A 17,064-nucleotide genomic window follows, 5' to 3' on the forward strand; every position below is an offset into this window, starting at 1 on the left:
ATGTATTCGGGATGTATTCTGGATGTTTCTGGATAATTTAGGTTAAAATGAATTAATCTGAGTGTTGTTGTGGCAGTTCTGTGTGCATCTATCCACAGGGAAAACCAGTTAAAAACAACACAACTGCCTGGGTTCTTGGTTTCCGTCACTGAAAGGAAACACAGGAGAGAAGTCCAACTGTGGAACGACCGAACACCTCAGATAGAAAACACTCTGAAACAAAGTTCTTGTTAAAATTTTATTCATCAATGGTGTACAAAAACAATGTTTTGATTTTTGAAGTGAAAAATAACTGGGTCTTGTTCGACTCGCTTGGGTTTGCAGACATGTGCAGTCCATAAGGAGTGGATAAAAGATACAACTCAACAGCTGATTTGAGGATCTGTTCTAATCAAAAGGTCCTCTGAATCAGGAAGAGGACAGAAGGAAGCATAAAACTGACTGTGTATAAGGGGAGGGAGGTTTGTACGAGAAGGCCAGCTACAGTCCATGCAACACATTCACCACAGAGCCTTTTAAGAAAGTGTCCCACAAGCTAAAATAAGGAGTCATTTTTTCCTCATGAACAAATAAGAGTGCAAAAAGTGTTGCATTTTTTAATGCTTATTCTAGTGAGCTTTTATGGAGGCATTTTGAAGACATTTGGAGTTATTCAATTTATCAGTCACGACTGTAGCTCCTGAGTGAGCTCCTACTTCCCCTCATATACATACATCTTTTTACTCTTTTCAGGTTTCTTTACAAAAATAAGGTAATCTTGCATTCATGTTGGAAATAAAAACACGATTACAAAGTGAGATGAACAACTGTTATTGCACAAAACGATTACCCACAAGAAGATCATCAATAAGAAGACATAAAAAATGTATCAAGTCTCATTCTAATTAATACGGACTGATAAAGATGCATCTACGTCACGCTGTCTGGGAATGGATGAGATGAAACGATGTGAAATGTCGGTGGCGAGTGGAAAGGATCTGGCAAAACAATGAAAATCAATGAAAAGCACAAACAAATGAACAGGACTGAATCAGTGGATAACGTTCTGTACAGAGGCTGAGCAGATATGGCGGTTGCTATGGTGACAAATACACACCACTATTCATCCACTTACAGATGTGTGTGTGTGTGTGTGTGTGTGTGTGTGTGTGTGTGTGTGTGTGTGTGTGTAAAGCGCCTCATCTGCGTGGATATGAGCAGAAAACCAGTCCCAGACACTTGGGTGTCGATCACTAATAAAAACGAGGCACTTGTGGATTGATCAAGTCAATAACTGACCACAAACTGGTGCCTTCAGGATTTACTTCCCTTACATCACCCTTTACATTTCTCTTGTTTTGGCATCAGCTAGCCAACTGAAGCAGTTACTTTTAGTGTTATTTGCATTTTATTAATAGTAAAAACATTTCAACAACATGAACCATCGACTTCTAAATCATCAAATGCGACAAAAATAGAACACATTTTATAAAATAAACCTCAAATCTAGTTCGGAAAAAGGACAGGATTGCGTAATACATTAAATTAGGATGATTTTATATTGCAGCAATAGTATTAAATATATTAATCTGTTAAAGTTTTTGAACTAAAGACCCCGTTCCCAGTTTATAAATCAAGCAAAGAATCAAGATCACTGGTACGTGAAATATGTCCCAGAATGTCAGAAAATATAGGCACAAAATAGCAAACATATGTCAACTTTGTTCATTTAGGCCATATTTATGTCATTTATCTGCTCCATGTGGTGCATTTTTATCATAAACAAATGCCACATTAAGACTGCGGTGCACATTCTCCGTGCTTAATTCTCTCATAAATGGAAAGGAGTGACCAAAAATAGGTGTTTAGTCAAAATAGGTACAAAAAAAAAGTGTTAAGGACCAGAAAAGATGGAGGGCTGGAAGAAAAGGAAAACAGACCAATGTTTTGCTGTCAATAAGCAGAGAATGTGCTGATGAGCCAGGAGCATCATGGGAGACATGAATACAGTCATTTGTGTGATCGATCATGTCAGAAATCAGAAACCACACTGCTGTTTAAAACAATGCCTCAAGATTCCGGTTAACTTGGTTGATGATGTTGGGCTGCAGCAAGGATTTAAAATGCTGCAGAGGGTTTTATTTGATAAAACCTCTTCAGTCTTCGCTCACTGTTCTATCATTTCTTAATTTCCTTAATTTGGTGGAAATCTGACTGGTTTATACTTCAGTTAAGCCAAATCATTGGTCTACATTTATCTGTTTGCATGTCATGATTCAGAACTGTACATATAATTGATGTGGCCTCTTGCACCGTCCCGTTATAACAGTATCTGTTTGAGTTGCATCTCTGAAACAGGCTAGTGAAGGTTAGCTACCATGGCGATTAAAAGCTGGACCCAGAGGAGCTGGTTAGGGACTGATGTCTTCATTCTTTCAGCCATCTCTGGAACACGGATGGAGCGCTATATGTAGATGTGCAGGAAACCTCCACTTTTGTAGTGCGTCACTGCTGTACTTGTGTGCATTTATATGTGTTGCCTTGCATTGCACATGGTTGTAGGTAGCTACAGTATTAAAGTAGTGCACATTATGAAAAGAAAACGGCATATCTGATGTTGCTGAAAGGCATGTCTGCTTGCATAGGCTGCACTTTCAAACTGACCATTAAGACTTACAGTAAAAGAATGAGCTTATGAAGAAAAACAGACATGGAGAAAATTACACTGAACTTAAATATCTGTCCCCTTACAACTCAAATGTTGTTAGTGGGACAAAATGTGTCATTTCCAGTCAAACCTGACCACCTGGTCAGGTTTCAGATTAGTCACATATGAAAAAGAAGATTGAAATTTGTTCTAAAGACAAGAAAAACATCCTATTAGTAATGTGCTACCCTCTTCTGTTAACACACACTCACATGTTCACAGTTCATACATTCACACTTCCATTACATGCATACACTAAACGTGTTACGTCTCAACTCTAAACATACGCAGGCAAAAGAAAGGCTACATAAAAACATCCCTTTTAAAAGAAAAAAAAGAAACCCAATCCCAGTTTTGGACTCAACTATTGGACTTGGACTCCTGTCCTTGAATCCTAAAGGTAAATGACAGACAGCAGGGCACTGGTTGTGCTCCGTCCTCCGTCCTCCGTGAGGAGTCTCTGGCTGGGTCAGTGCAAGAGTCTGGGAGAAAGCACTGGGTGGGCTGTTTAATCAAGGGAAGTGAAGTTGAAGAAGGTGGAGGAGCAGATGAAGAGGTGAAGAGGAGGAGGAGGAGGAGGAGGGTGTAGCAGTAGAACTCTTCAAAATCATATCAATCCTTAACCCTGAGGATGTTTGCATGTTGTGGCTTTGGAGATTAAAAACCTCAGTTTCCTCTTCCTCTTCCTCCATCTGCAACTTTCCCTCACTGGGACTTCTCGTCCGACTCTGACGGGGTGTGTTCCCGCGGCAGCGACACGTTCTTGTGTCGGTCCCACAGCTTGTGGAGCTCGGTGGCCTCGTTCTCGCTGCTGCTGGTGCCGCTGTCCCTGAAGCTGGCCAGAGGCGGACGCACCTTCACGCCCTTCACCGTCACCGAGCCCTCGATGGCTTTGCGGAGCTGGATGGAGAGAGACAAGGCATTTGAGAAAGAAGATACTATTAACACGACTGCAAAGCTCATTGGGCTCCTGCACATTTTAGAATTGCATGCAAACTACACTTGCTCAGGACTACTACATCACCTCAGATGAAGACGGAGGCATTTACTTGCTGTGACTGCTTAGATTGCTAAGTCTTCATTAGGAGGAAGCACTTTATTGATATAGCCAGTGCTTTAAGTGGACAAAAATAAGTGCCGGTACTCCCCTTATTCAACTGATGTCAGGTAAATTAGGCGGTGGGTAACAGCAGATGATTAAGTGATATATTTAAATACTAGGACATTATCCTGATTTTTAAAAAGAAAATTGTTTTATTGAAGTTTCAAAACAAAGATTCCAAACAAGATTTTATCATATGGGGACAGATAATTTGTGCTGAGTACAAATAATATAATATATTACAAATAATAGCACTGACCAAAACAGCTGCAGAAATACTGCAGGAATGACATAGCAGCAGTTAAATGCAGCCTTCTGTAAGCTTTAAATATCCACTGGGCTTACATCAAATACATCAAAACACAACAATAAAAAACACTTTTCTGAACTTATCAATATGCCTCTGTCCTTCACAGGATAAGTAAAATGGATCACTGCAAAAACAAAAAATCTTAACAAGAATATTTGTCTTATTTCTAGTTAAAAATGTCTTATTTTAGTAAAAAAAAAATCTCATTGGACTTAAAACAAGACTCATCACTGGAAAAAACATCAATTTTCACTTGTTTCAAGTAGATTCTCACTTAAAATAAGTAGAAAAATCTGCCAGTGGAACAAGATTTTTTTGCTTGCAATAAGAAGATAAATCTTCCCAATGGCAGATTTTTCTACTTTATTACAAGTGAAAATTTACTTGAAACAGATGAAAATTGTCAAATAAGTTATTTATCTGGTGTTATTTTTCTGGTGATGACTCTAAATGCTGAAATAGCAGTAAAACCACATTCATTTTTATTTCAGGGGGGATGATTTTGACCGTTTTTATTTCAGGAGGGGGGGGGGGGGGGGCTTTCTGGCACACTCTCGACTCCCGGGACCTCCGTAAACTGATTTATGGTTCTGCGTTACACCAACGCAGAACCTACGCCGTATGGTACGCGGCGTCGCGCACGTACGTTGCGCGTCGCCGCGTACCATACGGCGTAGGCTCTGCGGCGATTTAGCGCGGAACCATAAATCAGGCTTTACGAGTGAACGCTGCGTACCGGCCCACTGAAAGCACTGGATATAGCCATATACATTCCTCTACAATGTTTTATTTTGAAATATCAAAGCAAAATCTGGAACAGTAAGAACAGCTACAGTTATTGTTATGTGTGCTTACCACACCATCTTCATTTATAAAGCACCTTGGGCTACCAACTACCTCCTCGCACTGCTGTAAATACTTCCACACTCATGTGAATGCTGCAATCACCCATGTACATACTGTAATTCAAATCTGTGTAAATCATATAATCACATCTCATCTGTTCGTGATATATATATTGTCATTCATCCATATCTGACCTGCACCTTGTAACAACAGTTATTTATTAATCAGCACTGTGTACATATACATATGCCCTGTACTTTTGACATGTGCAATGACAATAAAGTTGAATCTAATCTAATATAATCTACGGTGGATCAAAGTGCTGTACAGTTAAGTCAATAAAGAAGTATAAAAATCAAAACATAATTATTGAAAATAACAACAATCAAAAGTCAGTGCTTGAATAAGAATTTACCAACAGGGTGGTCAACCGAGACATCCCAGCAGTATCTGGCAGCAATCTGCAACATTCTGATTTCTGGTTTTTGTTTGTCACCATTTTTCTTTTTTTGCCTCTGTAGTTGAAGATTTATGGTGAGAGGCAGCACTTTGGCCCAGGAAGTTGCATAAATGAAGAGGCAAACAGGCACACAAACTACAAGCTTGACACTTAAGATGATCTACATTTTGGACACATTAAATGAAAACTATCTGTTTGTATTTTGCCAACCAGGCAAAAAACCACCAAACAAAACCTCTCAACTCTCTTATCTTCTTATATTGTACATAGTCTACAAATCAAAAACTGCTACTACTGTAAGTATTTCACTTCATGTCGCCTGTTTTTGCAAACTAATATTTGTGTGCTAGTTTTGCCGAATGTAGAAAGTGTGGTATGCAGTATACGTACAACTGCAAAATCAGGTGTGTAAAAACACCTGGAGGGTTTTCAATGCAAATTCAAGTATGTAACAGTCCACTCTGCTTTTCCATACTGTATCCTAGATAACCAGCGTGCAGCAATCCAAATCTAGATGACAGTTCTCCACATAATGATTTACTTAATGTTTCCAAAGCCAGAAGCTAACCATGAATGCCATAGAAAACCACACATTACGTTACTTCTTATAGTGACATACTATGTACTAATCGGGAATACACAGCTTGCATGATAAGGGATTTCAAAAATGGCCATAAATACATGCACTTAATACCTAATTCAATTAAAATCCCTCCTTAATGGCCGCTCGGTGGCGCAGTGGGTTAAGCAGCGGGCCATATACTGACGCTACAGTCCTCCTCCTGCAGCGGTCGCGGGTTCGAATCCAGCCCGTGCACCTTTGCTGCGTGTCTTCCCCATTCTCTCTCTCTACCCCTTTCCAGTCTGCATCTCCAATAAAGGGCCACTAGAGCCCCAAAAAAACCTTTAAAAAAAAAAAAAAAAATCCCTCCTTAATTTAAGTGGATATGAACCCTCATGTGCATGTATGCCATATCCAACAGTAGACTACAAAACTGTTCGATAGTGTCACTCAATAAATGCTTAAAATTGCTAATGGCAGATTTATTTTGTTGTTTGTTTTGTTTATTGTCCATGTCTTTGACATCCAGCCCTGTGAAAAGATGTCATGATGTGATTTATGCACATAGCATCTTAATTTGCCTTTATCGCTCTTATAACTGGAATCACTGCCTGTATCACCAGCAGTGCTGTCATTTCACTACAGACACACACACACCACCAAAAGACCTTTCATTTGTCATTAATGATTCGCCTTCCCTATTCCTGCGATGCACAGTGACAGACAAAAGGCTGTTGAAAATTGCCGTCTCTATCTTTTGCTCCGGCCTGCTCTCTGCCCCGGCTCCTTCTCCTTCGCTCCGTTCTGCATCATCAACAACTCAAAACCATTCACCCTTGGTGAATTGCCCAGGAAGCAAAGAGGGGCATTGTTGCTGAGTGCAGTTCTCTGCCTCCCTCTGACATTTAGGCTTTTTTGTTCTGTGCTCTACAAGCAGACGCACACAACAAAAGCAGATAAAGCCCAGCTTCTCCTAATCTGCCTGTCACACAGACACTGTTGTATTACAGCAATCATTTTTGCACTGCCTTCTTTCTCGCCCATAACAGGTAGGCCGATTTTTTTCATTGCTGCCACAAGATCTGCCATGCCATAAGCTTTCACACCATTCGGGGAAATTACTATTTTGAATTGTGACCAGTCCCTCAGTAATTCTGCCTACATGGAGAGCAGAGTGAGAGGGGAGGACGGACACTTGAAGGAGTTTTGACACAGTTTGATACTGCTGCATGTTGCACGCAAGTTACTGCATGATGGGTCATTACATTCATCAAATTTAGAGTTAGCATTTTTAAGATTAAACATATTTCAGTGTGAAGGTCATATATATAGTAAAAATAAATAAATAAAACAATATTGGCACCAGTAATTTAAAAGAATTACATAAAAGGAATCCTCCCCCGTACAAACTCCCTGTTATATCATGACTTGAGGCAGATTTGAGTGACCTCGACAACATGCAGAGATGATGTTTCCTTTGTCTTGGTTGCTCCAACACAGTTTTAATACTCTGAAAATCCAGATAACTTCCTGTACTCGCTCATCAAAACCTTAGTCTGAGGTATTTTTAATCAACCACATCCCTCCGACTATGTGGGTATTATTTGTTCCCGACAGCCACGTTGATGTCCTGTCATAAATGCTCTATTTTCCTAAATAAGGCACCGTGCTGTACATTGCGTACTAAGGCAGAATTGAACCTTTTTCTCTCATTACTGCAGTGTCCAGGTGGCATAGAGGCTTCAGAGCTTAATGAACTTACAATCCTATTTCTGGGTTCGTGTTTCTGCTAACGGACGAGAAGTCCAAGTCACTCCGACCTTATTTTCGAGTGCACTATTTTCTTTACCTCAATCTCATTTCAGAAAATGAATCCTAGTCTGAAATAGAAAATGCTTTGTGCGTCTTTGCACTGGATTGCGAATTAAAAAAAAAAAAAATCCCACCGTAATGCCACACACGGGCCTGAGCAATCTAAGTCATCATTAATCCATTCTTATTTTATGTATCTAAGTCTTTCAGGCTAAGAAGAGTTCCTAGCCTTTTTATTTAATAATTATGTACTTATTTGGGAATAAAGTAATCCAATGCTGTGTTCACGTGTTCAGCCATCTGAAGAGGTCCCATAAACGTGCTTCCTAGATGGATTCTAGATTACATCCAGCCTTCCCTTAAATCAAAACTGGGTCTCAGTTAAAAGCTCGGCCTGCTGTAGCAGGAACAGGACAGAGGCGCAAAAAAACCTCATCATTCCAGAGACGTACCACATTTAAAAAATAATCAATTTATTGACATAATCGTTCAGTCTTTTAACAGTTTCTGTATTTGATTAAGAGACATGAAACTGATAATGTTCTGTATGATAAGATACGGTAGTGAAATACCTCCCCATCCCACCAACAACATAATATCAAAAAAACAATGAAAAAACAAGAGGCTCGTACCTCTTTGAGGGAAACTACCCCGATGAGACGGCCGATGCTGGTGACGTAGGCGTGGTCCAGGCCCAGCAGGGAGAAGATGGTGTGAGTCTGTGGGACAACATCATGTTGGGATTAATTGGAACATTGAATGGGGTTCTGACTTGAAAGAGAAAATTAAGCTTTGTGAGTAAAATGCACCATTGACTTTAATTATCCATCATTAAAAGGTTAATTCAAAAGTTATTCACTGAATTAGACACATTTTCATCAGAACAGGTCACAGTGGGAAATGTGGCACAGGAACATAGAATATTCCTATTTAAAAAGAAACATATCCAACCAGAATTTGTGAAGACCTGCTGAAAATGTGTGTTACAAAACTCAAAATGTGAAACTCCAGATAGAAAACTGAATGAGTGGTCCACACGGCAACGGCTTGAAAGCCAAGAAAATTCATTTTTTTCCCATCAACTTCATTGTATTTGTCAAAAAACTTCTCATTTAGAATTGTGGGCCTCTAAAACAATAAAAATGATATGCCATATTGTAATGCTGCCACTCCTTTTCATAACACACACATCTTTTTATAAGACAGGTCAGAGCTGCTGGTAGGCAGTCCTGCACCGGCATCCTCTTCTTTCTCAACTATTATTTTGTATGTAGAACATATTCTTAGATCTTATAATTGGAAAAGAAATGCATGTAAAAGATGTTACCTTGAAGCATGCGTTGGTCTAAAATCTAAGGTACTGCATTATTGATGCCATCATAAAAAAGTAACTTGACCTTTGCCAAGGCAAAGTTGCAGTTGTATCAGTGCACATCTCCAACTGATTGGTGGAAACAGTTTGGATGGACTTAACGTCTCTGCACATGGCATCAATTTCTTTGAAAAAAAAAACAAGAAAAAGGTGTGGGACTCACGCATCTTATCACAGTAAACAGTTTAACAATATCGTAGCCCGTCACAGTGAATTCAGAGGCCAGAGGCCACAAGGCTGTCTCTGGACAGTTATCATAGGATCTCAGATTTCAATTCAATTCAATTTTATTTATATCGTTTATTACAACAGAAGTTGTCTCCAGAGACCCAGAACATGACCCCCGATCAATTATGACATAAACTATGGCAGGTAAAAACTGCCCTAGTGGGAGAAAAACCTTCAGCCAAACAGTGGCAAGAAAAACTCCCCTTTAGGAGGAAGAAACCTGGACCAGGACCTGGATCATAAGGGGGGGCCTCCTGCTGAAGACCAGCTGGGCAGAGAGAACAAACAGACAGAAAGAAGAACAGAGAAAGGAGAGACACAGCTAATGGCTAACTGGTGCACTAGGAGGATGACAAAATTTGCATAGTAAGAGCTTAAAGGGGACCTATTATGGCATCTAATACCTATTTTAAACAGGCCTTGAATGTCTAAAAACCAGCTTTTGATTGTTTTTGCTAAATAAATTAGAAATTCAGCCTCTGAACCATGTCTTTATCTTCCCAGTCTCTAACCTCATTATCTATGCAGGATTCTGAGTGGGCGGGGCTATGATAATGAGGCTCTGTGCTGATTGGCTGCCTGAATGACGCGATACACCGCTACGAAAAAATGGAGGAAGCTCCGGCCGGCGGAGTTAGTTGTGGGAGTGATTTCACGCATCGTTCCTGTCGTTACATAACGACAGGAACAGAATCTGAACGGCTCGTAGATCCACATCACACTGGACGGCTCATCCGGGCGGCTGTACAGACACTGCAGAATTTGGTTGCTTTCCTCCTTCTCTGAGTTGGCAGGCTGAGGGGAGACCACTTTATATATGTTAAAGCAAGAAAAAACCTGTTTTTCATAATAGGTCCCGTTTAAGTGCCAATCGTCAATATAGCTCTGTATTGCAGTACTTGTCTAGAATGCAATCCTTTGTCTATGTGCTGATGTATCAGCTATTGATGAATGATTGCCCTTCATGCAGTGCCATCGGAGGGATGATTTTCTCCCAGGTTTATTGACAAAGTAGAGTTACTCTGCCAAACTTTGTTCTTCAAAGACTCTTCTGGTGTTGCACTTTTTTTCCCTTTTGCATCCTTATCACCACTAATTCCTAATTGCCAACTAATATGTCCCAACTTTGTTTTAAATATGTGCCAAGCAAGCTCAAAATGCAAAACTGTATGTACGTTGATAAAATAAATGTAGTTGACAAAATAAAACATGAGGGAGAAAATAAAAAGATTGCGCACATTTGTTTCTGTGATTTTCTATATTTGCAATTTTAGCCCCATCAGTAGCCTACTGTATTTACTTCTGCATTAATTCCACGAAGGTCAAATACATTACATTTAATCTGATCTACAGGGATAGAATAACAGTTGAGGAGAGAGACTGTGCAGCTGGAGTGAAAGTGAATAAAGGGAGAGTCCATAACTTTGGTGCTGCCTCAGAGAAAATGTCATGGTTGATGCCAACTGGGCTTTCGATTTAAAACCCTTTTAGTGTTTGGCGAGACCTTCTCCATTTGGGACATTTCAAATTGATCCATGGTGCCAAGTAAACAGAAGCATTGCCAAGGAAAAGATTGTTCAGCGTTAGGCCATGGCCAACTGTAATGTAATTTGTCAAAGAGGTTCCCAACACACGGATGCAACTGCTTATCTGAGGACGTTCACGTCTTTAAAAAATGTGTCCATTGATTGAAGAAGCTGCAAACAGAAATATACAATCATCTAATCAGTGTTTTAAATCATCAGCATCCATAGTGCCACATGGTTGTAACTGGTGTTGTCTATTTTAATCAGAGTGTAGAACTTGGCACAACAGAATGGAGATCTTGGGAAACTTGGTCCTCATCTGACAAAGCACTGCCAGTATGTCAGCAACAGGTGCCAAAAACATTATGAGACATAATGGCAGTTTGTCACATCTGTTTCCATCTTCCATTAATACTACTACTCACGCCACAGTTTTTCAAATTCCTGTGGGGTTAATGTCTGGATTACACGGTCAAAATGCCACAAATATCCAGTCCAGCTGCTCCTTTTCCGACCATGTCTTCACAGCTCTTTACACAGCGGCTGGCTGTGAAGGGAAGAGTTAGACACTGTGGCTCTTTTAACATCAGTTACACAGGTTTATGCAAACCACTTCTGAGTTACAGCAAATGTGGAATGATAGGAAGTTCAGCAGAGATAAAGATTAGCAAACATGCTCTGATGTTTAACCTTGCAGCAAGAGGAAAGCTATGACAACAGTTTCACAAGGTTTTTTTTTCTATGATGTTATCCTGAAAGTGAGAGTTTCCCTGAGCCCTGTTAGCCACTGCTTAACAAAAAAAGTCCCTGTCAGCAGTGACTGGAGGAAGGTACTGTTGCGTAAATATAACCAGACAGATTTGTCCTTTGCTAACGGACCTGCAGACATCGACAAAATTCCTGATCATAAATAGTAGCTAAGGAGAGAACATTTCCATGAGCACACATGCCTGCGTGCAGCAGTAGAGGCCGCGGGTTGAAAGGGCTGAAGGAGATTGTGCGTGGCATCGGTTTTTGGCAGTGTGCAGCGGCGGGAGGGGAGTGAGATGGATCGGTGCAGGATCCCTCTCTTAAATGTTTAAAGAGCATTCACACAGAGCCCGGAGGAGGCTGGAGAGAAGACGCCGCGTTATGAATGGAGGACATTAGGTGCTGCCATAGCCGCTGGCGAGTCACCGTTCTTTGTGGGTTTCTGGTTGGGCAGAAGTGAGTCTCAACAGAGAACAGAACCTCCTCCAGGGTGTAAAAATGTGCTGCAGTAAGAAAACTAATCAACGCAACGCGACGACCTAAAACTCCTTTCTTCGTGCTGTACTTTCTCTTTCTCCTTCACTCTACAGAAACAAGTGTGTGTGTGTGTGTGTGTGTGTGTGTGTGTGTGTGTGTGTGTGTGTGTGTGTGTGTGTATGGTTGTTTTCATTTCCATTGTTTAGATGCTATTTAATGTCTCTTCACCCCACAAAAGCGATGACAGTATATGGAGTATTATGATGTTGAGTCAGTATTGGGGCAATGACACTGGCCTCAAGTAATATTAAATCTTATTTGAGAGAATTCGTGCTAATCATTTTCTCCATCTCTGAGCCACTTTCATTACAGGACACTTCCATTTACAAGTATAAGGCTCAAATGCATAAACAGTATAGATACAACACACAACTGCATGCAGCCAGTAACTCGTGGGTGATGTTTTCATCAGATTCCACTAAAGTGATTAAATAGCTTAGAACTGTCGACATAGTTAAACGCTAATGCCACTGGATTGTTGAAAAACTGAACTTGCTCCACTTCAACCTGGACACAGAAGATGAGATCTGGTTAAGTTTGATCAGAGCTCGAACTTTGTCAGAAAAAAGGTGAATTTAAGCACACCAACACAGATAATAAAGATGTCTGTTTAGACAAAAATACCACAATAAAAAAACTCAAACCAATTAGAAAACAACATGCCAGTAGCGTGGAGGTCTATTCCTCAGCTCTGTTGGCATCTTTCCACAACACACATCCAGTCACGACCGACTGAACGAACAAAGTTGACTCCAGTTCTGTGGACACATCTTCTCCAGCGCAGATCGAACTATACTTGAACTTACCACCATCTGTAACCTGCACAAACTTGGATCCTTGACTGTGTACAATACATACACACAATGTGTTGTGCAACACTGTCCAGCAATGACAAGGCACATTTGTACAGACACAGACGTTAGGCTTCAGCTGGATCTCTGATCAGACCTTATGCAGTGACGTGCGCTCCACCAGCTGGAATGGCGCAGGGTCTATCTTGCAGTTGTTGAAGTTGACCTGCTCATCAAGCTGCTTCTCTTCCCACTCTGCGATCTGCAAATCACACAGATTTTGGGGATGACTGGTCATTTGCAAGAAAAACAGGGAACAAAAGCAAAAAGGCTTTGACTACCAGGGAGGTCTGACAGGGCAGTGTGAGTCACTCAGAGGAGAAAGTATTCAATATTTCAAACAATGATGTGAAAAGGAAAAACAGAAAAAGAAAAAAAACATCATATCCCTTTACGAGCAACAGATGGTCCGAGGAAAACAGGACGACACCTTTGAAGACATGAATGAAGCCAAACAGTGATAAAGGAAAGGTGAAGGGGAATGAGGGAGAGAGACATCAACAGCAGAGACATGGCAGATGTACAAAAGCTGAAAAAAAAAAAAAAAAAGGAGTTGGAAGGGGAAAGTGTGAGGAATTTATGGATGACAGAGAGGAAATGAGAGGTGCTTTTGACAGATGAATTAGGAATGATGTCATATCCCAAAATACAAGAGTACAGAGTAATCGACCTATCTGGCCTCACTGAGAAACCTGAAACGTCGAAGCTATCGGACTGTAACGTTATCAAGTGCAAACTGAGATTCCAAGAAGACAAATGTAGGTCTCAAGGCCCATCGGATTGAACATATACAGCTGAATGAACCCTACTAAAAGGTATTTTTAGTGAATCCAGCATGAATGAATTGTTTTCTGTGCTTCAACAAACTGCAAAACTGCTCAAATCTGGCAAAATTAAATCTGTAATATTTCTATCACCTTTTAAGTGAGGACTGAACGTGGATGAATTAGCTCTTTTAACAACCTCCATAAAGGTTTGTTAAGGTTAAAGGCACAGGTATCGTGATACACTCATGGTACCAGGGTGTTTTTCTTTCTTTTTTAATTGTATTGATAGAAAAAAGATGAAACTTGAAAAAGACGAAAAAAATAAAAACAAAAAACCCCATTAAAATAGATGTTTGGACTATGAAACCTGCATGACATTTTTAAAGGGGGTGAAGTCATAGAAAACTTGAAGCAACAGAATCAATAATACAATACCCATGATGCAACTGGAGAGCATCCTTTTAGAGTCTCTCTGCCGTGGGAGCACTCATGAGATGAGAATCCATTTGTGAATGGATGAAGTGAACCCCCCTCCCTCCCAAAACCACTACCTCATGTCAAATCGCTTTTGTTTTGTTGCACAGAAGAAAGAAACCCTCTACTGTCATCAATTAGTTAAAACCTGTTATGCAAGAAAGCAGGTACAAGTTTGAGATTGGCAAATATGCAAAAGATTTCTGAGGGGACAGCTGCTGCAGGGAATTGCACTCATGCTGACAAACCTGACTAAGTACAAGAGATGTTACGTCATTAACACTGTTATACAATATTATTTATTTACTTACTTTATAAGGAGGTTTCGATTTATAAAACATACTTTTTGATTTACACTGAAGTACATTTTAAGATTATTCCAGACTGAGTGCTTATGCCACAGTCTACTGCATCAATTACTTTTACCATAGAAACGTTTGGGCTCAACCTACGGAAGAGTCTTAGGGCCATGCAGGAGAAAAAAGATTTGTGAGGGGAAGATTTTTTTTTATTGTGCACACAAAAATGTCGAAATGTCGAGATTAATGTTGAAATACAATTTCAAGAATAAAATCGAAATTTCAAGAATAAAATCGAAATACAATTTGGTGAATAAAGTGGAAATGTCTCCTCTGGTCCATCAAATCCAGTTAGCAGAGCGACTGACAGCTATGCAGCAGCAGCCGTAACTAACTAACTAACTACATCCTTGGAGTGGAACGTTAAGGGTACGTTTCTGAAGTTATGCAACTGCATATGTGTTTCAAATCAATATCGTCATTCAATTTTGACTTTTTTCCTCAACATTTCGACTTTTTTCTCGAAATTGTACTTTTTTTTTTTTCTCGAAGTGCATAATAAATAAAAAGTCTTCCTCCTATAAAATATTTTTATTTTTCTCCTGCCTGGCCCTAATACTCTTCTGTACTCAACCAGTGTATAACTGAAGCTTCCTGCAATAAAGTATTTGAGTCCGTATTTAAATATCCTTGATGACATTACTATGATCATCATCTCAGCGTGCCTTTTTTTTTAAAATGCCTGGCTAAATAGGAGCTTGCACTCTTGTAGCTTGTGTTGTGCTCTCAGGTGTAGCGTTATGTCATACCTCTCTGATGGTCATGTCGTCCTCCACATCTCCATCATCCTGTTGATGAAAAGCAATATGAGAACAGTAGGTACTCGAAGCAGTGATTCAGTGAAGATGCCACAAAAAAATTGAAAGTAAATGGTTGTCAAGCAACAGCACTCACCGAGTTATTCTCTTAAATTTATTTTTGTAATTTCAACAATACCTCCACACTACATCTGTTCACAGAAGGCAAACTCACACACAATTGCCCATGCATCACATTATAAGTGTTATGCTGTTTTACCGTTTCCAGACAGATGGACAGGAATGGGATGGGCGACTAAAGGAGCGACTACAGTACGTGTAATGAGTGTGTGGGATGTGATGTACGAGATGTCAGAGCAGATGATCATTATGATGATGAATCTGTGGCAAGCTCTGAGTTCACGGCTCATAAGTGACAGACTGGCGCCACAGACACCGTTTCATGAGCTGGTTTCAAACCAGCAACCTTGTGTTTTGCAGAGGGGCACAGGCACAAGGATGAGGACGTTACTACAGCATGTGTGGTGAAATGAAGCTTCAGAACATTTGGTTACATGCTCGAGTACCGGTGTAACACAAGTGAATGCAGGAGAACATGTGATTGAGAGAGTGAGTGGAGGGCTGATGGGAGCCCAGGGCTAAAATATACTCATCGCTGTGGCAGCTGACCTGTCGGTAACCCTAGCAACTGTTGCTGTAGGACACCGAGAGATGCCCCTCTGAAGCGTTACGCAAGCACAAGCCAGATGTGCCGGGAGTTTATTAGACGCAGCGAACACGTATAGTCAAACGTTCACACAAACAAGCACTTTGTTTCTGCCGTCTCGCCGATTATTCCGGCTGACGCACAACACAAGGGCACCCTGAACGTTCACGTGGCTGTTCCCGGCTCAGACGGACAGCAGAGGGCAGGACGATGGGGAGGGTTGCTGTGTGGGACGTGTTTGTGTCAGTTTTTACAGAACAAGCCATTCTTTTTGTGGAGAAACACAGAAAAGTGAGACTGTGAATGCAAAATAAGTGTTTGTTAAGGAGTTCGTGTTCCTTAATAAGAGTGTGTGTGTGTGTGTGTGTGTGTGTGTGTGTGTGTGTGTCAATAAAGTCAAATTGCTTCAGAACATTAAAATGGGGTTTGCATGATTCTCTAAGTGCATGCTTGTGTGTGTGTTGTTATGGAGAAGTTGACCTAGAAAGTTTCAACAGCGTAACTGGACAGATTCTACTGCATTGACAGCATCAGTACAGTAAATAAAAGTGCTGTTAGTCTCTGAGTCTTCCTCACCCACTGCTTTTTCATGTGTGAGCAGGTTTTACTTGGTCACAGAATGGGGGGATGGCCCTCATATATATATATATATATATATATATATATATATATATATATATATATATATATATATATATATATATATATATATCAGTCTCTCCTTTGTCACACCTTGTCTGGTCTAACTCTGGTCTAACTCTGGTAGTGGAAAAAAGTGGGGATCAGATTTTATGCCTTTCCGGAAAGTGGCTCTTACATACAGTCATCGTGACCAGCAAAACGGGGAAATCGTCTCACATAAATACATCCATGCACCGATGGCAGAATGATATAGTAAAACCCACCAGAGCAGCCGCCTCCCTCACGGTTCTGCAGGCTTTGACACGATCACTTGGGC

The 17,064-nt window shown here is 40.4% G+C and overlaps 1 protein-coding gene across 1 annotated transcript in view; it reads right to left on the reverse strand.

Moving 5' to 3' along the window:
• Window positions 1–224: 224 nt before the first annotated feature.
• LOC133441472 (chloride channel protein 2-like) overlaps window positions 225–17,064 on the reverse strand; it is a 171,951-nt gene continuing 155,111 nt past the window's right edge. The window contains 5 exon segments of the mRNA XM_061718798.1: window positions 225–3,483; window positions 3,485–3,586; window positions 8,411–8,497; window positions 13,140–13,244; window positions 15,392–15,430. Of these exon segments, the coding sequence (XP_061574782.1) occupies window positions 3,199–3,483; window positions 3,485–3,586; window positions 8,411–8,497; window positions 13,140–13,244; window positions 15,392–15,430 (618 nt within the window). The 3' untranslated portion in view covers window positions 225–3,198.

Source organism: Cololabis saira, chromosome 4, assembly GCF_033807715.1.
Source record: "Cololabis saira isolate AMF1-May2022 chromosome 4, fColSai1.1, whole genome shotgun sequence".
Classification (NCBI taxonomy): Eukaryota; Metazoa; Chordata; class Actinopteri; order Beloniformes; family Belonidae; genus Cololabis; species Cololabis saira.